General features: G+C 48.7%; 1 protein-coding gene across 1 annotated transcript in view; it reads right to left on the bottom strand.

Annotated features, from left to right (window-relative positions):
• Positions 1-23,726, bottom strand: part of TRPC3 (transient receptor potential cation channel subfamily C member 3) — a 618,646-nt gene that overhangs the window by 48,748 nt on the left and 546,172 nt on the right. The window contains exon 10 of the mRNA XM_085641565.1: positions 6,772-6,855. Coding sequence (XP_085497691.1) covers positions 6,772-6,855 — 84 coding nt within the window. The remainder of the gene's footprint in view (positions 1-6,771; positions 6,856-23,726) is intronic.

Below are 23,726 nucleotides of genomic sequence, written 5' to 3'. Positions count from 1 at the left end.
GGGGTGCGACTGGAACGTACTGGGGTGTACATAGACGGTGGTACGACACGTACAGGGGTGGGGGGGTGTACATTGACGGTGGTACGACACGTACTGGGGTGGGGGTACGACTGGAACGTACTGGGGTGTACCTAGACGGGTGGGGGTATACATATACGGGGGGTACGTGTCGGACGTACGGGGGCTGGGGGGAGTGTTGGGCGCGTATGCGGGCACATGTCTCCATGGTTGCTATAGGTGTTCGGTGCGGACGGTGTTTTTTCCATACGGTTGTAGGCTCGGACGCACGGGATGGATCGTGATTCCTCGGTCGGACTTGGATTTTTACGTTTGTAAGGTAAATCGTCCGAGGACGTGTCGGACACATTTTCCGACCCGAGGACGTGTGGGGAATGATTCCCGGTGCGGTTCGTATGGACTTTTTACCATGCGAATCGTGATTGCCAGTTCGTACGGCACTTGTACGATTCGTACGGTAAAAAGACCTGATACGAGTCGCACGGGGGAATTTTTTACCGGATCGTGATCGGCACCTGAGTGTATGTTTGGATGAGTTTGAGTTTTGAGTGGGGCATTTACGATGTGCTTGATTAATGTATATTTATTGATGGATTTTGATTGTTTGTATTAAATTCATATATGCACTTTCTTGATAAAAAATATTTGTATAAATTGAAAATGAATTCTTCTACAAAAAAGTAAAATAAATACTAAAGGTCTATCTTTATACCTATAATCTCTTGTGAGTGTTTTTGATTTTTATTTGTCTATTTCTTTTCCAGTTTAGTCTTGTTTTCTATCAAGTACCTATTTATTAGGCCCTATTACATACCTATTGAACCGGTTTTGTTCTCTTGTTTAAGTAATTTTGCCTTTTACCCCGCATACACCGGTTCTTTATCTCGCTTTTGGGGTCCCCCTTTCTTATTGGTGCATTTGCCAGGTTGACATGGCAGTTAACAAACTGCGCACAGGCACTGCAGTGGCTTGCCCGAGACATCTTTTCAGGGCTACTCATGTGGGTGGCACAATCAGTGCTGCAGGCCTACTAGTAGCATTTGATTTACCAGCCCTGGCACACTTAGTGCACTTTACCACGGACCTAGTAGTGAATCAAATATGCCAACCAGGGAGAACCAATCATAATAACAATTTACACAGGGAGCACTTGCACTTTGACACTGATCAGCAGTGGCAAAGTGCCCAAAGCATGTAAGCCAGAAAAAACGAAATCAAGGACAGCATCAAAAATACAGGAGGTAGGAGTAAAATGTCAGGAGAGACCACACCAAGGATGCCAAGTCTAACACGTGTTTTGCCTGTGTTGTCATAGTAATAGGTGTAAGTAATGGTGACTCAGAACCACACATTTCACGTCCCTACAGGTCATAGCTGCAACCCTTGCAGATGTTAAGAAGGCCATTACGGTGGCTTTGGCTCTGGGGTCACCACCCAGTACAGCACTGACTGAACCAGTTCAGATGCATCGAATTCCGGCGTTACTATTTGTTGATGACACCGTTTTTGTGTTAAAAACTCCCAAAGTCAGCCCGCCTGAGGCTCAGATTATGTTTGGGGACCTGGGGAAGGGTGGCATCTCCCGCATTTATCGTACACTGATCAACAATACCCCTACTTCCCTAGACCGACTGCGGGCTCAGTGGGAGGATTGGGTGGGCCCCTTGGAGGAAGAGGATTGGCGTGACGCCCTTATGGCCCCAGAACGGTCACCGCATCCACCAAGCTGCGCTTGGTGCAGCTCTATTATTTACACGCCGCATACCTCACTCCGGTGCGCTGTCATCGGGCGGGGTTCAGCCCAACTTCTGCTTGTGCTAGGTGTGACCATGACCCAGCTGACTTCCTCCATATGGTATGGACCTGCCACCGCCTGGCGCGGTTCTGGGGGGAAATCGAGGACGAACTCACCGAGGTCTTAGGGTGGGAGGTCCTCCACGACCTAAAACATATACGATCCTGGGCATCACTGATGGGTTGGATGGGTCTCGGAATGAGAAATTGTTTTTCACTACAGCTATGGTGGTTTTCAAAAGGGACATTGTGGCCTCCTGGAAATGCCCCGAACCCCCGAGTGTTGGGCGATGGCGGACGGGTGTGGATTGGTGCGCCACACAGGAGAAAGTCATGTATGAGGCACGTGGGTGTCCCAAGAAATATCGTAGAGTCTGGGGGGAAATGGTTGGGGGGTGTGGTTTAGTCATAAAGGGATCGTCCAAATTCATGCTGTCTTGCTTTTACTAGTGTCTGTAAACTGTTTAGCGCAAATTCTTTTATGTAATCCTAGATTAGTACGGTGTAGTGCTGAATGGCTGGTGTATTCTTTCAGCAAATCAATTTTAAAAAATTGTTTATCAAAAAAGAAAAAACTCCCAAAGGCCTGGAATGATTGCTTGAAAGATTTAATGTATTTTGTACTGCCAATGGGCTAGCAATAAATGCCGACAAAACCATATTTATGGATATCCACCCACATAGACAATTTCGAGGAACAGTCAGACTAGGGAGAGTCAATTTAGAGAGAGTCTCAGACTTTGATTATTTGGGTATACGCCTCTCCAACACCAGCTCTTGGAATAGACAGGTCACCAACAGAGTGGATTTAGACGTACGCCCTATTGATGCTATAGTGAGACTGAACCAATTTTGTACTGGCTGAGATTATGGCTGGTCCCAGAGCTGTAATGTTTTAGAAACGGATTGAAGGATATCCTCTTGACTCCAAGGTGTGCTAATACTTTGCCGTGGGTCAGTTACATCAGGGAATCGCTCACTGAACTGGGGGCCCCAGACCTTTGGCAACGCCCGGAGGGCATCTCTTCCTCCTATGTAAAAGGGGATCAGAGAGGCCTTCTGGACAAACGAATGGAGGATGGTACTGGAAAACTCCACCAGTAGCAGTCGTGCTGAATCTCTGCTGTACCAAAAACTGAACCAAGGTTCGAAAGCTTCTTGGATGAAATTGACCCGCCATTTACTAGGTCTTTATACATCAAATTTAGGCTGGGGACTCTGCCACTCGCAGCTTTTACCAGCAAATGGAGATCCCACCCAAGGGGCAGTGCTGCTTGTTTGGTATGTGGCACAGCACAGGAGACAGATGCCCATTTACTCTTTTTTCCCCCCTGCATATACCAAACAGCGAAGAAGCTGGATCATCCCCTTGTGCAGATGGCTTGGAACAAGGCAAGATAAACAAACATTGCGTATCTGCAGGTCAGACACGGGGTCATGTGTGGTAATCTCAATAGCCAAATTTCTAGAATCAGTCTGGCCCATCCGCACTAGAATGGTCACGCAAACGCCGCAATTCAATCGCTGAGAAAAAAAAGTTGAATGTAATAATGATCTTTTAGCTACAGTTGCACACCATCTGCCGAAGAATCACCAAACATAATAATCCAAGAAGAGATTTACCTTTAACAAAATTTGGATTTACATAGCATCACCCTCAAACTTATATATTAAAGTGTGAACGTTTATATTCTGATTTTATTTACACCTAAAAATTAAATATATTTTATTATGATTTTGCCCCTTTTGAAAATTTTAACTTTGAATCTATTTCTTGAACTGTTTGTCTATTATTAATGTGACTTTTATCTTATGTTGCTTTTATGATCGATGACCGAAATAAAGTATTTACTGAACTGGACTGAACCGAAGCAGTTCAGCAGTACCAGTTCCTAAAGTAGATGAGAGCACATGGTTCTGTACAGGCTATAGGTGGATAAACTACAGTACCTAGGGTGGTAATTATCCCATGTGCAGAAGGGACAAGATCTTGGGCAAGCTGGGACAATGATAGTATATCGCTGTGATAAATCTGACACATCTACTAACTGGTGATGTGAACAGAATGAGCATGGTAAAATAAGATATTACCCAATTGTGAATACAGAGATATCCCACTTTAGCCTGGGTGAGGTCACCTACCTTAGACAGATCTAGTAGCATAGTAAAATTGCATTGTGCCCTTGTGCAAGTATGGAAAATAGGCCCTTTGACTGCTTTTTGGGTAGTAAAACTCAGCAATTATCAAGGTTCATTAGACTCTCAGTGCTCAGGTCCCAGTGCTACTGCACCTGCTGCACCAATGGCAGCTACACTGATGGTCAGATCATGGATGAGGGCAACCAAAAGCCCATGCAAGTCATCGGAGCGTCACCTTTTCCTTACAAGGGTATGCTATGGCTCAACAAAACGCTACCATGATTTCATTCAAATGCTTATCCCAAATACAGTCCTTATTGCAAGGCTGCTAAAATGATGCCCATTGAGGTGGAGTAGAAACCCAACTGACACAGGAGCCTTGAAACCCTCAGAAGAGCTATGTCGTAAGAGCCTATCCTTGCTAGTCAGGACTGGGAAAATCTTGTTGTCGTTCATATGCTCCAGATGTGGACAGTCAGGTAGTTCTGGAGCTGACGATTCAAGAAGCAGGCTCACCATGTATCTTTCTACGCATGCTGTCACCTGAGGATGAAAATGTCTGGCGTTGCTTTAGACCCTAAGGAATCTGCTGCCTTTTCGTTATAGAACAAACTTCATTGTCCTCAAGACCAACACATTTCCCAGTACTCTCATGCCCTGATTAAAAGCCAATGCTAAAATCTGATCTCTGCAAATCACAATTAACACAGGGGTTGGAATTACAAGCTCTGTGATAATTTTCTTACCCTCACCACAATTTTTCCATACCTGCTGAAATTTATCAGACGAAACGGGCTTGAAAAATTGCAAAACATGCGGAATTTAGTATGTTAAAAACTGATTCAACATGTTATGCCTCATTTCCAAATTGAAAATTCAAATAGGAACTATTTACCACGTCCATTAAGTATGTCATCTGGGGATTAAGGCATTTACCAGGTGTGGTAAATCTTCCATACAATTCTGTGCAACATTTATTCAGTGCCTCAGCACCATTCATGTGCTTTATGAGGTTCTCTACCTATGTTCTGTTCCCTTTGGGATGCATAAACATTCTGGGATGCCTGAGGACGGAGATAGCTATCCAGGTTCAGATGACTCAGAGTAGCCCAAAGTGGGAGGATGAATGAGTTTACTCACATTGTGTGAATGTGATATATTTTTGTGATTTGTGCACGAGAGGAACTCAAAATAATATGATACATCAGTTAGGTATTGAGTGTTGACTCTAGTTCAGTGCATGAGCTAAGTGGCCACCTGGTGATGCTGATGGTTTTTACGCCTGGGAGTGGCTGCGAAGATGGTGTTTGATGGGGCTAAACCTGTGAGTAAAAGGCACTGTCCACATACATAGATGCTCAACCCTATTGGCTGAGCATCCATCTTCTACCACAACGCCTCTAACGGCTACGAGAGGTTTTCTCAAGAACGTTTCATTAAAAAAAATAGGACCCGGTTACCCTGATCTAAGCTACTTGCTTAATTATTTCAAAAAGGCGGGACGGCAAGAATATGCCATTTCACAACAGTAATTTAGTGTTTTTGTACAGAAAATGCACAGTGGGTGATATTATGAATGTAACTTTGATCTATTGATACTACGAGGGACGGGGGCGTTTAGTAGATCCAGCATACGTGCCCCAAGCAATGAAGTCAAACAAGAGGTATTCAGTCACTATGGAGAAGGGCCGGGAGGCCAGAGGGTGAAGGGAAAAGGGAAAAGGGGTCGATGGGAGTGTCTGGAGGCTACAGGTAAGGGAACGAAGGTGGAGGGATGGCTCCTATAAGGAGCAAGTGCCCTCACACACCCCGAGAGTTGTCATGCTTCATCCTAGGGTAGCTCCTCGTTGGGACGGCACTGCAATGCCAAACGGGCCACACAGGGGGACTCTTTGCCAGAGGTCTTCTGTGTTGTTTGATGACAGGTCCAAGAAGATGGGGTGTGGGTATCTCATTCTGCAAACTTACCTATGTATTATTGCGCCGATTTGCAAAATTAGTAGGGGTTCGCAAATATTAATTAGACAGGTCACAATTTGTGAACCCTGCATTTGGCTACAAATACAGGGAGGGTGGCTTGTAAGGGACAGCAGACTACATTTGCAAATTTAAACCTTTTATTTAAATGCAGCCAAGTTTTCTTTAAAGGAAACGGTGCTATTTTAAAGAGGAAAAAAACGTTTTCCATTTGGAAAGTCCTCAAGAGAGCAGGCAGTGGTCCCATGGACCACTACACACGCCCCTGAGTCCTCTGACACTATTTCCCAAGAGGAAGGGGACTATCACACACGTTGGTAAGGCTTCCCTTGGGACACACGTGGCATCTTATCCCAAAGAAGCTGCTTATGTGACCTAAGCCCCACCAATAACTTGGTGAACCTGTCTCCTGAGGATGCAGCATATAAAACATACATGAATTTCTCCCACTGTAAACGTTTGTCGGCCGCTATCCCTTCATTTAAATCAGACACACAATTAAGATTCAGCTGTCATATTTGGTATTTGAAAACCATCCACTAACAAATTAAAACTAACTGTAAAAGCGAACTAGAGACTATGATTAACACCAGCTGCCAATCAGGAAACATACCGAGGCAGCGAAGCTTATTGTTCATGCTCGAGGAGTAATCCAATGACATGTCTAGTATGCCCGACATGCCCTCTCCGCCACCAGTCACTCAGTATTATATCCCTCCGCTCCGAGAAACCACCATTTCATTACAGCAGTGACAAGCTTCCAGTGCTGACGAACTCATTATCACTTTGTGGCAACAACTGTTGCGCGCGTGCCGCCGCGTCGCGTGTGACGCAGCGCCTTACCTGATAGCGCGACGGCTGGTTGAGAATGCTGTTAAAACTGTGCGACTCGAATACCCTGGAGTTCGACTGAGAGAAGAGGTTCAGCTGGAAAAGCAGAAAATCAAACACATTATTACATGCTGGTCAATCACCTCCACAAATAATTCAAACACATGTCCACACCTTCCGTGGCACATCAGTTTCAGGTGGAAACAATGGCAATTCTTCTGTTTCTATGACTTTTGCGAACAAGAATGCATTGAATCACATGTCTCTACTTTATATTGGAAGAAAATTCACCCGTCCTGAGTTGTGAGTTCGGTCTGAGAGAGTGCTACTGGCCTACAGAGTAAAGAATTACAAAACATACCTGTGGATGTAGCACCTCGTATTGTGTAAGTAAAACATTTAGGGGCAGATTTACAAGGCCCTTGCGCCAATTTTGCGTCACTTTTAACATGGGAAAAGTGGCGCAAGGGGCTTGTAAATCTGCCCCTTAGTTCCTCGACACTGGATTGTTCTAGAATGTGCAGAATAACATACCTCACTACATCGTTGGAACAGCCTCTCACTCCCTACTTAAATGCATCTGGGGCTGGGCTCAAATGACCTTCATGAAACAACCCATTTTTCTTGAAAAATTCGATTTTTCCGGCAGCAGGACAGTGTTAGTTGCAGATGATGAGCCCCTCTGTATCTATGAATCAGAGAGATACCCCTTGATAGACCAGCTGTCACTCACCAATGTCCTCACTCCCTATCTCTTTCACTTTCGTTTCTCATTCCCATCAGGAAATACTTTCTTTTATCCCATTTCCTTCATAGAAATTGCCCAGGCACCGGATAAATTGTCTTTCAGTACAAGGGTAATGGAAGAGAGTAAAATATGGAGAGGCTGGCCATGTCAATCAGGTTATGTTATTAGGAAAGACTGTTCCTCCTTTAGTGGGCTGTCACTCACACCTGCAAAACACATTCCCCACTAGCGTCGCAAGTCAGGGGATCAGACCAACAAAAGCGAGTTGCCCATTTGGGCCCTCAATCAAATTCGAACTGCAGTCTGGTGTATGTGTCATTCTTGGTCCCTGAGCCACAAGAAGACATATCACAGCTGCAGCATTCCCTGCTAAGGTGGAGCCTATGTGAACTGAAGGGCTTAGTTACTAGTTTTGACACAGGGCAGTGCAGAAAGTCACTTTGCTGCACTGCCCTGTGTCAAAAGAAAAGGGCAGGAATGCGCCGTATCTATAAGATACGGTGCATTCCTGTTCTCTTCCATTGCGCTGGTGCATAATTGGCTGCCTTGCACCAACGCATGCACCTTTGCACCATGGTGCAAGGGTGTCTGCGTTGTAGGAATGATTGTTTTTGTGCTGGAAGGGTCGCCTTTCTGCACACAAAAAATATCAATGAAAGCGTTTCCTCCTTCTATGAGTGCTGAAGAATGCAACACACGTAGAAAGAGGAAATAAACGAGGAGAAATAAAGTTCTTTCTCTTCCTTACACCTTCCCTGGGGAGACGTGGGCTTTGACGCATTTGCAGGTATACAAGTCCTTGTAAATCTGGGGATGCGTCAAAATCTATGGGTGTTGCGTGGGAACACCCACCGCAACGCCCATGGAACGCCTCTTTGAGTAAGTCAACGCAGTGACTTGCGCTGCTTTGCCTTACTCCATATCTACGAGGTCATGAAAAGCCACGCAAAGTAGCTGTGCATTTCCTCGTAGATATGGGTCTGCGCTTCACGCTGCCGGTGCGTCAAAAAACATAACGCACCGGTGGTGCAATGGGCTCGTAAACAAGCCCCTCAGACCTGCCAATACTGCTCATTGCAGACTCCATGCCTTCTGCCCAGTAGCTCTGCTGGGCTCCACCTCAAAAAATCATCAGAAAGGGCTCAGATTTCCTAAAAGACGCATTTATTTGTGTCTAGGGGGTGCTGCATTACAGTTTAAGGAACTGTTGCAAATGAAGACGAAATGTAGGTAAGTTCTGGAGTCTTCTTTATTCGTGCGTACACCATCACAGATTCCAGTCAGCTGGAGTCAGCTGTGGAATGTTGAACCACAATGGCAGGGCACAACCAACTGGGGCAGGGGAAAGGGGTGACGGAATCTACCATATGAATCATGAGATTATAACAGGAACCTTACCTGTAAACAAAAGGAGAAATCAAAAGACCTGCCAGTGCATCCTGGGGGTTATTTACAAGAGGCCTGCGCTGCTGAGTCAGGTCATAGCAGACTAAAGTGCAGAGTTAAGTGAACAGCTCACGCTGTTGGAAGTGCAAATGGCCATCAGCTCATTAGCTACCAGCAAGGCACAGGGGCCGGACGGCTACCCGGCTGAATATTTTAAGTTCTATCAACAGGTCCTGGCACCGCGCCTACTTGCAATGTACCAAAACGCGCAGGAGATAGGCATGCTCCCGGACACACTTCGCGAGTCCCTGCTGTAGTGTTGCGGTCTAGCCTCCCGGGGCACATGTGACCCGTCGCAAGGCATGGTGGGAGTGACGTGAGCGCCGGTGGCCATTGGGACTGCGGTGCAGTTACGAGCAGCCGGCTCTCCCCTGTAAAGTAGTAATAAAGTACATGTTCTACTGTCCACGCTGTCTCCGGCCTTCTACACCATGGCAGCTGACTCCGGTTCACCATACACTATCATCCAGAAGTAGATTTGGGACTGGGACTTCGCCCACGTGGTGAGGGACCATCTCCACCCCACGGACGTCCATCCAGTCACGTACACAGGGGAACAGTTTCCCATGGTGGGATTCCGGCGGCTCCTGTTCGAATTCAAGGGCAGGCACACTACAGCGAAGTTGTACGTGGCGCAGAAAGGCCCATCGGTCCTGGGATGGGCGGACCAGGGAAAGCTCGGCATCCAGCTCAAACCTGGTGTCGACACACAAGTGCTCCTGATGGAAGACACATCCAGGCCTGCCTCGCTCCAAGCATTGGGAAGATGTCCAAGTTCTTGCACAAGATTGTGCTCAAAGACGGAGCGGTACCAGTATCCTACAAAGTTCGAAACATCCCGTTCAACTGCCGAGAGGCAGTGCAGCTGGAACTGAAACGATTAGAAGACAGCGACATCATCAAACCAATCGAATGCGCCGGGTGGCTTGCGCCATTGGTAGTGGCGCGCAAGCGGGAAGATATGCCTTTGCATTGATCTTCGCGAACTTAACAAAAACATCATCGTGGACAAGTTTCCATTGCCCAAAATAAACGAAATGCTGGCCCAGACCAAAGGTATCAAGTGGTTCTCTACAATCGACCTCAAAGCCGCCTACCATCAGGTATCACTCCACCCGTCATGCCGGAAAGTTACATCCTTCATCACGCCCTTCGGTCGCTACCGATTCAGACGCTTGCCATTTGGACTCGCATCCGTGGCCACAGTCTTTCAAAAATTCATGCACAAATTGTTCCAAGGGGTCCAAGGAGTCCTCTACTTTCAAGATGACATCCTCGTCATGGGGAAATCCAGGGCTGAACATGATAACATTTTGCACACCGTTCTGCACACTCTAGCAGCCAACGGCCTCACGGCGGAGTTAGAGAAATGCAAATTTGGTCTCCGAAAAGTCACCTATCTGGGGCATGAAACCAGCGACACGGGAATCACCCCCAAATCCGCAAACGTGGAGGACATCATGTCCGCACCCTCCCCCAAAACCAAGGACGATGATCGCTGTTTCCTAGGGCGGGCGGAGTTCTACAGTAAATTTGTCAGGAACTTTGTGACGAAAACGCATAGCCTACGCCAACTGCTCAAGGAGAAGAACACCTTCTCCTGGTCGGAGGAGACGGAAGCGGAATTCTCTGCCATCAAACAAGATATTTGTGAAGCGGTTCCCCTACAGGGATACGACAGAGATGCGTCCAGTATCCTGACCACGGACGTCAGCGACAAAGGACTGGGAGCAGTCCTTTCCCAGAGAGCTACGGATGGCACTCCTCACCCCCAGTGAAGAGAAGTACAGCGTAATTGAGAAAGAGATGCTAGCATCCATCTGGGCGATGGAGAAATTCCTAAAATATCTGTGGTTGTCAGGATTCAAGCTCTGTAACGACCACAAGCCCCTGATCAAAGTTCTCACATCCAGCGGCAATGTGACAGCCGCCCCACGCATCGCTAAAATGCATCTCTTGGACTTCGTCTACGATGTGCAGTACATTCCTGGCCCACAGAACAGAGTGGCAGACTTCCTCAGCAGGGCAGCAGCCACGGAAGAACCAGTCACTCCATCGGATTGGGACGATTACAGCATCGCCTTTATGACGGACCACGAACACACCATCAGTGCCCAGGTCTGGGCAGAAGCCTACACGCAGGACACGGAATCTCCCAAGTCAAGTTGTACATCACGCAGGGCTGGCCTGAGAAGAAGCACATCGGAAGCGGCCTCAGAAAATACTGGGAGGTCCGCAATGAAATCTCCATCGGTGATGTCTCCATAATTCTGCTGCGTGCGACAAAGTGGTGCCCCTGAAGGCCCTTCATGACCGCATTCTCCACATCAACCACGAAGGCCATCTGGGCATTGTCAAAGCCAAAAGACGAATAAAACTGCTGTATTGGTGGCCCGCCATGGACATCCAAGTGGAGAGGTTCATGAGAGCATGCGCCCATTGCGTCAGGTCTGACAAAACGCTCATCCCCATGAGACCCCCCCATGGGCGAGTTCTCCACTCCTAACAACCCCTGGGAGGATTTATCCATCAACATAGTAGGCCCTGTCCTAGACATCTGGGGTACACCCAAACACCTCATCGTAATGGTGGACCGCTACTCAAAGTGGCCAGCGAATCAGTAGATTCCAACGTCATCATCGCCTTCCTCACCATCATCTTTCTGAGGGAAGGCATCCCCAAGTCCATCACCAGTGACAATGGTCCCCAGTTCACGTCAGCCAAGTGGACTGCCTTCACCAACCGCAACGGAATCTGGACAAAGCGCACTTCGGTCTACCACCCTGCGGGCAACGGCTTAGTGGAACGCTTTAACCGGGTGATCATGGGCTCGATCCAGGCAGGTATCAGCACCGGTAAGAATTGGGAATCCGAAGTCAGAAACACGGTATGAGCCTACCGCATCACACCCACCTTAACAGGCTACAGCCCGTTTAAGATCCTCAGAGGCAGAGTCCCGGCCATCGTCCGCAGCAACCTAGAGAAGGCACAAAGCATCTAGAAGGCACATTACGACAAGCGGAATAACGTGCGAGAAGCCTCACTGGAGGAGGGCGACTGGGTCCGAGTCAAGAAGGGCCAACTAGGACTAAAAGGAGACAGCAAGTTCAGTGAGCCCCTGCGAGTCGTGGACGTATACACCCGCTCTTCTTTGTTGAGCGATGGCAAGGTCTGGTCACAATCCAGGATGGCCAAGTGCAACAAGATCTTGCAGTGGGGTATGAACAACAGCGATATAGAAGACAGCCCCAGCGTCGCGGGAGCGGCAGCACCAGCTACAGACCAAAGGAGCGAGGGAATGGAAGGGTGCAACAGGAGTGAGGCTGGAACCTCAACAAATACGGAAGGACAGTCAGCCAGACGCTCGACTGCGTTTGCCCAGCCAGGAAGCAGACGAAGGGGTCATTCTGTGTGAGACACCCAACGCCCTTTGTAGAGACCAGGAGGAGGGCACAAAGTCAAACGGACCCCGTGGAGGAAAGGAGCAAGGGATTGGAACACATACCCGCAAGGGCTGTGCGGTGAAGCTACCCAAACACTTCAGTGACTTTCAGTTGTGAACACGCTTAAGCCACCTGAACACTTCAGAGAAATTCAGTTGTTATCTCTCTCTCTCTCTCTCTCTCTCTCCCTCTCTCTTCCCCCTCCTTCTCTTTCTCTCATATACCCACACCTGTGGTCCTCGGTTGCAGTTGTTGCCGCCATTGTTAAGGGGGAAGATGTGTAGTGTTGCGGTCTAGTCTCCTGACGCTCACGTGACCCGCCGCAAGGCATGGTGGGAGTGACGTGAGCGCCGGCGGCCATTGGGACTGCGGTGCAGTTACGAGCAGCCGGCTCTCCCCTGTAAAGTAGTAATAAAGTACATGTTCTACTGTCCATGCTGTCTCCGACCTTCTTTGCAAGGGAGGGCCTACATACTACACCACACCTGCTGGTATCCTTGCCCCAGCCACACAGGAATGTGGAACTCATGGGGTCCTATCGCCCGCTGGAACGACTCAACTCAGATTATAAGATACATGCTAAAATACTACGAACAGGTTGGCCCCCTTGGTGCTGCAACTGGTACATGCGGACCAAAATGGAATCGTGCCAGCGCGCAGTACATAGTTAAACCTGCGGCGATTCTTCCGTGTGGCGCATTATTCAGTGAACGACTGGCCGCACGCTGGGTGTCTAGTGTTAGACCTCTAGAAGGCTTCCGACACCCTAGAGTAGGAGTTCCTGTTCGCTGCCTTGCGTCGCTATGGCCTGGGGGATGCATTTCTGAGTCTCGTCCAGTTGCTCTACACGTGTCCCACAGCCAGAGTCTCTGGGCGTGTTTCCATAGAACGTGGTACGAGACAAGGCTGCCTGCTCTTCCCCTTGTTAATCGCACTTGCCATTGAACCATTGGCGGAGGCACTTCGCTCTATGCAAGATGAATGGGGAATACCACTGGGGGACGGTATACATGCAGTCTCCTTATATGCAGACGACCTAGTGATATATCTTAGGGACGTGGGGCAGGTGCATGGAGGCATTGAAGCCAAACTCCTTGAGTTTGCTTTAGTGTCAGGATTGAGGGTGAACTGGGAAAAGTCATGCTTATATCCATTCGCAGAATCTACACTCGATCCGCACCTGACCATCAATGACAGGCATGTCCACTGGCAGACCGAGGCGTCCCGGTATCTGGGGATCCTGATATATAGGGACTCACAGGACCTCCTTGAGGGGAGCCTGACCCGAGCTGTTACAGAGATAAGAGTGCAGATGTCTTTCAGGCCTACCTTGCCGCTGGCGGTTATGGGCAGGATTGCGCTGCTAAAAATGGTGGTACTGCCGCGCCTCCTTAACTACTTCACAAAGTTGGCTGTACACCTTAGACCACCGTTTTTAAAAAATTTGGAATCAGACATGCGGCAATTCATATGGCATGGGACGCGAAGCAGAGTGTCACTAGCTAAAATGTACCCGCTGCTTCTCTCACTCCGAACTCGATGGGACCCGGACCTGCAGCGGCCCACTACAGACCTGGACTGGGAAAATATTCTCGAGAGCTCGGTGAGAATACCTTAGAATGTCCAATTCCGGCTCATTCAATATTATATCATTCACAGAGCCTATCTGACACCGGAACGTATAAATAGGTATTTTGGTTGCACTGATGCCATATGTGCGAGATGCGACAAAACAGGCGCAGACCTAATGCATATGTTGTGGTCATACGCTGCGATTCAAACATACTGGGGCGCGGTCAACAGTTGCTTAGCTCAGTGCACGGACCGGGTGCTGGATTGGACGTGGGAGTAGTGCATCTTGGGGCTGTACCCCAGATCCAAAAGACACAAAGTGAATTCCAGGTACATAGATCTGGGACTCATAGTCGCCAAGCGGCTGCTCATGTGCCGATGGAAGTCTTCAACCCCCCTCCCCGGTAGCAGTCGCCTGGTACCAGTCCCTGCTATGCTGGGCACAGGTGGAAAGCGTGGCTCTTCACCGGGAGGACGCTAAAGGGCTGCGTAAACAGCCGATGGCTGTGGCGTGGGACGCAATACTTTCAGATTTTCGCATAGCCTGGCGCCATCGTCCGCAGCCGCTGCTGGTAACACCCATGATTGACGACGGGCATGCAAGTGAAGATGGCCCATAGTACAGGGAATGTAGGGTAGCGATCAACACCCCATCCAGACACTCTGCACAAGCTCATGAGTGCCTTCTCTGCCTCCCCTCCCATGCATATAATTAGCCTTCACACAACAGGGTACACCATCTGAATTATATCTGTTATACATTGGAAGGTATGGGAGACTAGATAAACACAACACATAGATGAAAAGGTATGCTAGGTTAAGCGCAGAGGCAAGGGGAAAGTCACAGGTGCGACACACGAGGAAATGCATAATTCTACTGCAAGTGTTCTAGGTGTAGGGTACAATGTTTCATGTTATGTTGTTATGTTGTTGAATAAGCAATATGTAAGTTAAGAAGGTATGCTATGATGCTAAGCCAAATAATGAGACAAGAAAGATATGACAGACGCTGATGACCAGCATGTTCAATGACATAAGTGCTCTGTTTCTGTAAAGCTATGATCTGAATTGTATTAATCACAGTGGTCAAAAAATGCACTGAAACTGCAAATTTGTTGGAAAATAATAAAAACACAGGTAAACAAAAAAGAGGCCTGCGCTGCCGGAGAATCACTTTTTTTGACGCCCCGGTGGTTCAGCCCTCTCAATCATCTATGAATCGATGCAAAGCCACCCTGCGGGGCTTTGCATGGCCTCATAGATATGGAATAAGGCAAGGCAGCGCAAAACGCGGCCCTGCCTTACTCTACATCAAGGAAGCTTCCCTGGGTGTTGCGGTGGGTGTTCCCATGCAGCACCCACGGACTTTGATGCTGCCCCAGATTTACAAAATTATATAAACCAGGGGCAGCGCCAAAACCTTACTTCTCCCCAGAGCACGCCTAACAAGGAGAAATGTTTTTATTTCTCCTAGTTTTTTCCTCTTTCCATGTGAGCTGCATTCTGCAGCACACATTGAATGAGGAAAACATCTCTATAGATTGTTTTTGTGCAGGAAGGTATTCCTTCCTGCACAAAAACAATCCTACCAACAACGCAGACACACTTGCACTATGGTGCAAGGGTGCCTGCTTTTGCTCTAGGCTGCAAACAGTGTGCTGGCTGAAAGTACAGGAATGCACTTTATCTTGTAAATACGGTGCATTCCTGTCCTTTCGAATTGGCATAGAGCAGCGCAGCAAAAAGACTGCAGCAATTCATTGTAAATGAGGCCCCAGTGTTTCTGTATCGCTTCACCCCTTTTTCAATTGGTATAACAAGGACCTGAACAGCAGTGAATCTCTCTGAGTATAATGAAGCTTGGATCTTGTCGTTGTCTGGACAAGGTTTCAGATTAAAAGAAATGTGTTAATTACTCTGGGTGGCAGTCAGTTTCTTTGTTATTCTGTGTGCGGCTGATCTTCTTTGCTTTTATGTGATCATGTTCGTTGTGAAAACTTCTGCTCAGACCAAGATCTGGTTATAAAGCATCATCCCTTTTCAATATTCACAGCACATCCCTTGTGTGCAGACCAGAACACTAAGGCGGAAATTAATAGGTCTCCGGTACAAAGTTAGCATAAAGCAAACACTGACACGAAAGTCATTTTGGCCTCATTGATTGTGCTCATTTTCCTACACTCTGCAGTGTTTCTAAGTACTTATGCTGTGTCAGGGTATTATTTCCCTGACACAGTCTTTTTTACTGCAAAACATCCTCAGTGTTTGTATTTACAAATAATAAAATGCTGATTTCGAATCCTTTTCTTGGGTCTTTTGGACACTTGACTTAGCAGGGCTAAAATAAAGTCAAGCAATTAGACTTTACTGTAGGAGGTGGTTGCGCTTAGAAACTCAGACACAATACGATACAGTCAATAACAACCATTAAACTCAATGTCCAGTCATTACTCTGGCCTCAAAGGAGACTAGGACATTTATTTACAATATGATAAAAATAAAGGTAAAGGATATGAAGCTGGAAGAAAGCTGGAATGTGTTAGCACTTCCTGGGTCAAGACAAGGTCCGAAACATGTTTAAAGCGTTTATGTGCTAAGCACTAGGGGCCCGATTCACATAACTAACTTAAGGCAAAATCCTAAACTTACTACCATTTTGGTATTCACAGAAGGCACTTACTAATTTTGGTATTCACAGAAGACACCTACTCACTTCGGTATTCACAGAAGTTAGGAGTCCTAACTTTAGGACTCCTAAATGACTTCTGTGAATACCAAAAGTCTTAAAATTAGGATTTTTCTCAGTTTAGTAGTAGTATAGTTAGGACTCCTAACTTTAGGACTCCTAAATGCCTTCTGGGAATACCGACTTGCCATGCCCTTATAGAGCTCTACAGGCAAACTGTTGGGACCTGGTGCCTTGCCCAATTGTAGATCTTTAATCGCCTCAGTGACTTTGTCCACGGTTATATCAGCTTCTAGGCCTATTTTAGCTCCATTCCTTGGAGCTCTACTAACAAGTAGTGTGAGATCCCTCAAGCATGAAATCTCGCCCCCGGAATCTACCAATGTGGTTATGTTGTGTAAAGAACTAATCAATCTGTGAAAAAATACTCAGTGCTTCGGAATAGAAGGACTGCCTATCTATTAGGTGCTGTGGCCATCAGATGTCAGTTAGTCCCATTGTTTGAAGAAATCTCCTGTCTAGTTTATCTTGCAGCGTTAAGTTGAAGTCCTCATACAATATTAGGATACCCTCAGGGATTTGTAGCTTCAGAGAGCCAACTGCATCCAGTGTTGTGGACTGTAATTTGGGAGATAGGTACATGGACCAAACTTCAGTGTTATTCCATTCCAGAATCCAGTCGATGCTCCATATCCATCCTAGGTGTCAGTCCATGTTTGCTGTGGCATGAAGGGTGCCATCTTCCTGAGAAGTACTGTGGCTCCCCTTGAGTCTGACGTAAAGCTGGAGTGGGCCATAACTTCGTATACTCCCCTCTCCAGAGTCTTACAACTATTTACCTTGTGCGTTCGCCTCACTTAAGTCATCTGGCCAGTGGCTCCTGAGGTATTGGGAAATTATCCCCCTTTTGATTTTGCTGGCCAAGCCGTTAATGTTCCAGGGCAAAATATCTATGTAGGCATGCCTCATGTCTTTTCGGTAATCTCTTTTGATATTTGGCCTGATTTTGGTACCTCTTCATCTCTCTCTGCCTCTTGGTGTGCTCCAATATGAAAGTTAGTCTTTGATTTTAGATTTCTCTGGTGACAGAGTGCCAAAAGCGTTTACCATGATAAAACCTCCCTCCCAACGCACTCATCCCTGCTTCCCTGTGCTGCAGGTTTCAAACTACCTTCAACCCCAACTTGCTAAGTGCGACTTGAACCAGATATAACATGCTTGCATTTCTTAATCTATTTCCCAAAACCCGTTGCCACTTTCTCCGCTCTTCATTCACAGTTTGCACTTTCCAGAGCACTCAGGTGTCTTTTAAAGTCTTATTTACCTTCATTCTGTTGATAAACCAGTCACCAAAGTCCAGTTTCTAATTTGTCCCCTTTTCCTCCCTTCTCCCCGACTCACAATAGTCGCTTGTCTCTAGGGTCTCCCCCTCCATGTAAAGAGACGAACTTCCAACTCTCCATTGCACTCAGTCTGTATTGATCTGACGGTTGCCTGTCATGTTGTCAAGAATTCCTGTCATACAAGGGAAACACGCCCTTATGTAAACAGGAGAGCTGTTACATAACTCAAGGGAAACACGCCCTTATGTAAACAGGAGAGCTGTTACATAACTCAAGGGAAACACGCCCTTATGTAAACAGGAGAGCTGTTACATAACTCAAGGGAAACACGCCCTTATGTAAACAGGAGAGCTGTTACATAACTCAAGGAAAACACGCCCTATAAAGGGAGGAACCGGGAGGTACAAGGCTGTCGGATATTGTGTTTACACCGACGTACCTGCTTCGTGAAGAGCAGTGTTCCGGAGTGGTGCTCCAGTAAGGCAAGAATGGAGGTAGGTCGAGTCGTTACTCCCTGGGCCGTGTCTTGCCCCATCGTCACCTGTGAAGGACCCGGAAGCTCTACCGGTCAACCATTGAGCTTCGCTTTTTGACTCGGCTGAGTCCAAGCGCAGTGGCGCTTTTGCTGGTTGGAGTCGTAACTCCCAGCCCGACCAGAGACACAGGGACTGCCAGCTGTAACGCACACCAGGAGGTGTTTGCCGCGTTACAGACTCGGAAGTCCACAGGATCGATCGAGCGGCTGCTCTCGGTTCAGTCTTCTTGCTTGTGATTGGGGTATCGGTGACGCATCACCAGGAGGTGACTCCGCGTCCCGGTGCAGTCTGAGGAAGAGGTTGAGCGGCTGCTCCCTTCAGGTAGAGACCCCGGCTGGGTGTTTCCCTGACTCCTCGATTCTCCCCAACACTCTTCGTGCCCCTCACAGCCTACCGATTGGCATTGTCGGCCATTTCATTTCTGCCCTCTGTTGGCATACGCCGGGATCGGCGTATATGCAGAGGACGGTTAGGACCATCCGTGCTGTGGGCTGGTAACGTACTTAGCCTGGAGGATTCCAGTGACTATAACTTTTGTTTGTTCTTTGTATTTTATTTGCCTTCATTAAAAGAACTAACCCTTCACAAGTGGTTGCGTCCTCATTGTCGTGTCTGTTAAACGATCCTGAGACGTTCAGGGCGTTACAAAATATCCGACCTTAATAACACTAACTGTCTCCCGGTCGATAACAGACATGGCAACACTTGATGATGTGCTGGCTGCTTTAGCGGCCATGCAAGTTGAAGTGGCTGCCTCTAGGCAAGAAACAGCCGATGTAAAAGCCAGACTGGATGCTATCCAATTGGACCCGCTCACGCCCAGCACCTCCCTCACGAACCAGACCCCTGCGGTAGTAGTGGAAATGCCGGTAGCCATCCCCTTGGCAACACCAGAGAGGTACAGTGGGGATCCTAACACAGTGCAGGTATTCCTCACACAAGTGGCGCTACATTTATCGTGCAAACCAAAGGCGTTCCCCACGAGTCAGGCTCGTGTGGCTTTCCTTATATCCTATTTGGCTGGAAACGCGGCACAATGGGCCGTACCTCTGGTGAGCAGGGACGACCCCCTCTTATGTGATTGGGGTGCTTTTCGCGAGGAATTCCTGAAGGTATTCGACAGAAGGGCTGACTCGTACATGGCGGACCGTGAAATGCTTGAGTTGAGACAGGGATCCAACGATCTGGTGCAGTATCTCAACGCGTTCCGAAGGCTGGTTGCGGAAACCAAGTGGCCTGTTGCTAAACAGACGGCGCTCTTCTATCAAGGGCTGTGCGATGAGCTCAAGGACGCCGTGGCTCATATTGACCCTCAACCCAAGACATGTGAGGGCCTTATCAACCTGGTATTACGGCTGGAACATAGGCTAAGTGAAAGAAAGGGGGATCATGGGAGAAAAGGAAAATCCCTTCCATCCTATGTGACGGTGGGAAGTCCTGAAACTTCCACCGCATCCAAGGGAGAACCCATGGACATCAGCGCAATACGAGCGAGCCTCACAGCCACGGAGAAAGAGTCACGCCGTAAACAAGGATTGTGCCTATATTGTGGCAAAAAAGGCCACTACGTACGTGAATGCCCTGCCAAACCGAAGACGTCACGTTATCGGGCCAACCGGTCGGTAACAGCCGTGGTGGACATACCGGCGGAAAACTAGAGGACTCCAAGACCAGAGAAGGGGCATCTCGGAGTCACTCATCCATCCCTTCACTTTCCAACTCGGTCACTAAGGGACAACGACACCTGTTTATCACGGTGCACGTGGGAGTGCATGACCAGTGGATACCCGTTGTGGCCATGGTGGATTCAGGGGCCACTGGCATGTTTATGGACCACAACGAGGCATGCAGGCTAGGGCTAGTGCTTCTTCCCAAAGCAGTACCCGAAGACGTCTATGCGGTAGACGGAAGGCGATTGGTGACGGGGCCCATCGGACAGCACACGGGGGTCCTTCCGATGAGATATGGGAGGAACCATTTGGAACAAATCGATTTTAACATCATCCGAGCGCCCCAATATGGCGTCATATTGGGATTGCCGTGGCTACAGAAACACAACCCCTTTGTGGATTGGCCAACACATCGCATCGAAATGACGTCACCGTATTGCATCCTGCATTGTGGAATAAGAACGGAATCCCTTGACGCAGATGAGAGCGGGAGTCAGACGGTGGCTACAGCGGCAGAAAAAGATGTGGCTCTCCCCCAGGCTTATCACAGTTTTGAGGATGTATTTGATGAGGTGAAGGCGGAAGTGCTACCACCACATAGACAGTTTGACTGCCAGATCGACCTGGTGCCAGGGGCCAGCGTTCCCAGCGGCAGGCTGTATGCCCTGACGGAGCCTGAAAACGTGCATCTCCGGGGGTACCTGGATAAACTCCTCAAGCTAGGATTCATCCGCCCGTCCAAGTCTCCGGCCGCCTCGCCACTCTTCTTCATCCCGAAGGCTAATGGGGAGCTGAGAGCCTGTGTGGACTTTAGGGCATTGAATGCGATAACCATAAAAAATCGGTACCCCTTGCCTCTCATCAGTGTACTTCTGGAACAGGTCAAGAAAGCTCGTATCTACACCAAGTTGGATTTGAAAGGGGCATACCATCTGGTGCGCATGAGGGACGGAGACGAGTGGAAGACCGCCTTTAAGACCAGGTTCGGCCTTTTTGAGTACCTCGTCATGCCGTTCGGTCTGTGCAACGCCCCGGCAGCCTTTCAGTACTTTTTGAATGAGGTATTCAGAGAGGAGTTGGATATCTACGTGGTCGTATATATCGACGACATCCTCATCTATTCGTCCAGTGTGGAGGAGCACGTACACCACGTCAAAGCTGTGCTCCAAAAGCTGAGGGAAAACATGCTGTTTTGTAAACTCAGCAAGTGTGACTTCCACGTCACATCCGTGGAATTCCTCGGAGTGATGCTGAGTCCAGAGGGACAGGAGATGGCAGAACGAAAGATCAAGGCGGTGAAAGAATGGCCGGTGCCCCAAAGCGTGAAGGACGTCCAAAGTTTCATTGGCTTCGCCAACTTTTACAGGCGGTTTATAGATGGATTTTCAGGAGTGGTGGCCCCAATCACACAGCTACTGAGGAAGTCCAAGGAGTTTGTCTGGTCCCCTGAAGCGAACAAAGCCTTTGAGGCCCTGAAACGCGCCTTTGGTAAGGCGCCGGTGTTGGCTCACCCCGATCCGGATCTCCCCTACGTGGTGGAAGCGGACGCGTCGGATGTGGCGCTGGGGGCTATCTTGTCCCAACGCAACCACGACACAGGGGTGCTTCATCCCGTTGCGTACATGTCCCGCAAACTCAACGACGCCGAACGCAACTACCATATTGCGGAGAAGGAGCTTCTCGCAATCAAGGACGCCTTCACCGAATGGAGGCATTGGTTGATGGGGGCAAGACATGTGGTATCGGTGTACACGGACCATCGGAACCTACAGTTCATGACGGCCACTAGACACCTTTCTCCCAGGCAGCTGCGGTGGATGATCTTCTTTGCGGGGTTCAACTTCCGCATCACATATCGGCCGGGGACGGAAAACCGGAAGGCGGACGCCCTGTCCCGTCAATCTGCAGTTAAGGAACCATTGCCTGCAACCAAGCGTTCCATCATTTCCCCGAGGATGGTATTGGGGGTTATCCAACCGGATACTTTCCTGAGGGGAATAAAGAGAGGGATCAGGTCATTCGCATGGCGGAGGTGGCTCCTCAGTCACAGAGAATGGCAGCTGAAGGACGGGATACCCCTGAAGGGCAGGTGCCTATTGATACCCACGCCTAGGCTAAGGAAACAAGCATTCATCTGGTGCCATGACTCTCCATGCGCAGGTCATTTGGGCTTTGAAAAAACGGTGGCTAGCATGGGACGGCATTTCTGGTGGCCAACCATGAGAGTGGATGTCAGGAGGTGGGGACAGGAGTGTCCTACGTGTGCTACCATGAAGGCCGACCATGGCCGAACCCAAGGGCTCTTACATCCACTTCCGACCCCGGATAGACCATGGGATAGCATATCACTGGACTTCGTGGTGGGCCTACCGGTAGACCAGGGGATGACGGCAATACTGGTGGTGGTGGATTACTTGACGAAAATGGGGCACTTCATCCCCTGCAAGAGAGTCCCTACGGCCGGGGAATTGGCGTCACTACTCCTAAAGAATGTGGTACGACTGCATGGATTACCTGGGGTGATCGTGTCGGACCGGGGGTCGCAGTTTACTGCGCAATTCTGGAAGACTTGGTGCACTGCGCTGCATGTTAAGACCGCCCTGTCCACCAGCTACCACCCTCAAACGGACGGCCAAACCGAGCGCCTGAACCAAACGCTCAAACAGTATCTGCGATGTTTTGTGGACCAGGGCAGGGAAGAATGGGTCGACTTGCTATGGGTTGCAGAGATAGCCTATAACAACGCCACTCACAGCTCCACACAGTCATCTCCGTTCTATAGCAACTATGGCCAACATCCCAGGTTCTTGCCATTTCTACATCCGTTCAGAGAGGACAGGATTCCCGCCACAGCGGACAGGGTGGCACACATAAAAGACACGTTGATGCGCTCAAGGGCTGTCCTAATAGAGGCCAAGAGAAGATACAAGGCTGCGGCAGATAGGAAGAGAAGGCCCGGGCCACTGTACCGCACTGGAGACTACGTCTGGATATCCACAAGAAACATGAGGTTTCGAAAGAACAGTGTGTTCCATCCCAAGTACATGGGCCCCTATCGAATTACCAAGTGTATGGGTCCCGTGAACGTGAAGGTGTGCTTGCCCCAGTCATTGCGGATACACCCTGTCTTTCATGTATCATTGCTCAAACCAGCACCCTCCAAGCCGTCTGGGACACCTAGGCCGGTATGCGTGGAGTCGGAGGTGGAGTATGAAGTGTCGGGCATACGGGCGTCCAAATGGCGCAGGGGGAAGCTGTGGTACCTGGTTGCGTGGAAAGGCTATGGCCCGGAGGAGCATTCATGGGAACCGGCTGAAGGGGTTCATGCTCCGCGCTTGGTCTCCTTGTTCCATCGGCGTTTTCCTGCCAGCGCTGGACCCGTGGGGAGCCGCTGAGAGGGAGGATGTACTGTCAAGAATTCCTGTCATACAAGGGAAACACGCCCTTATGTAAACAGGAGAGCTGTTACATAACTCAAGGGAAACACGCCCTTATGTAAACAGGAGAGCTGTTACATAACTCA

The sequence above is a fragment of the Triturus cristatus genome, chromosome 2_2 (assembly GCF_964204655.1).
Source record: "Triturus cristatus chromosome 2_2, aTriCri1.1, whole genome shotgun sequence".
Lineage (NCBI taxonomy): Eukaryota > Metazoa > Chordata > Amphibia > Caudata > Salamandridae > Triturus > Triturus cristatus.
Note: the sequence above shows the minus strand (reverse complement) of the source record. Positions and strands in the feature narration are given on the sequence as shown.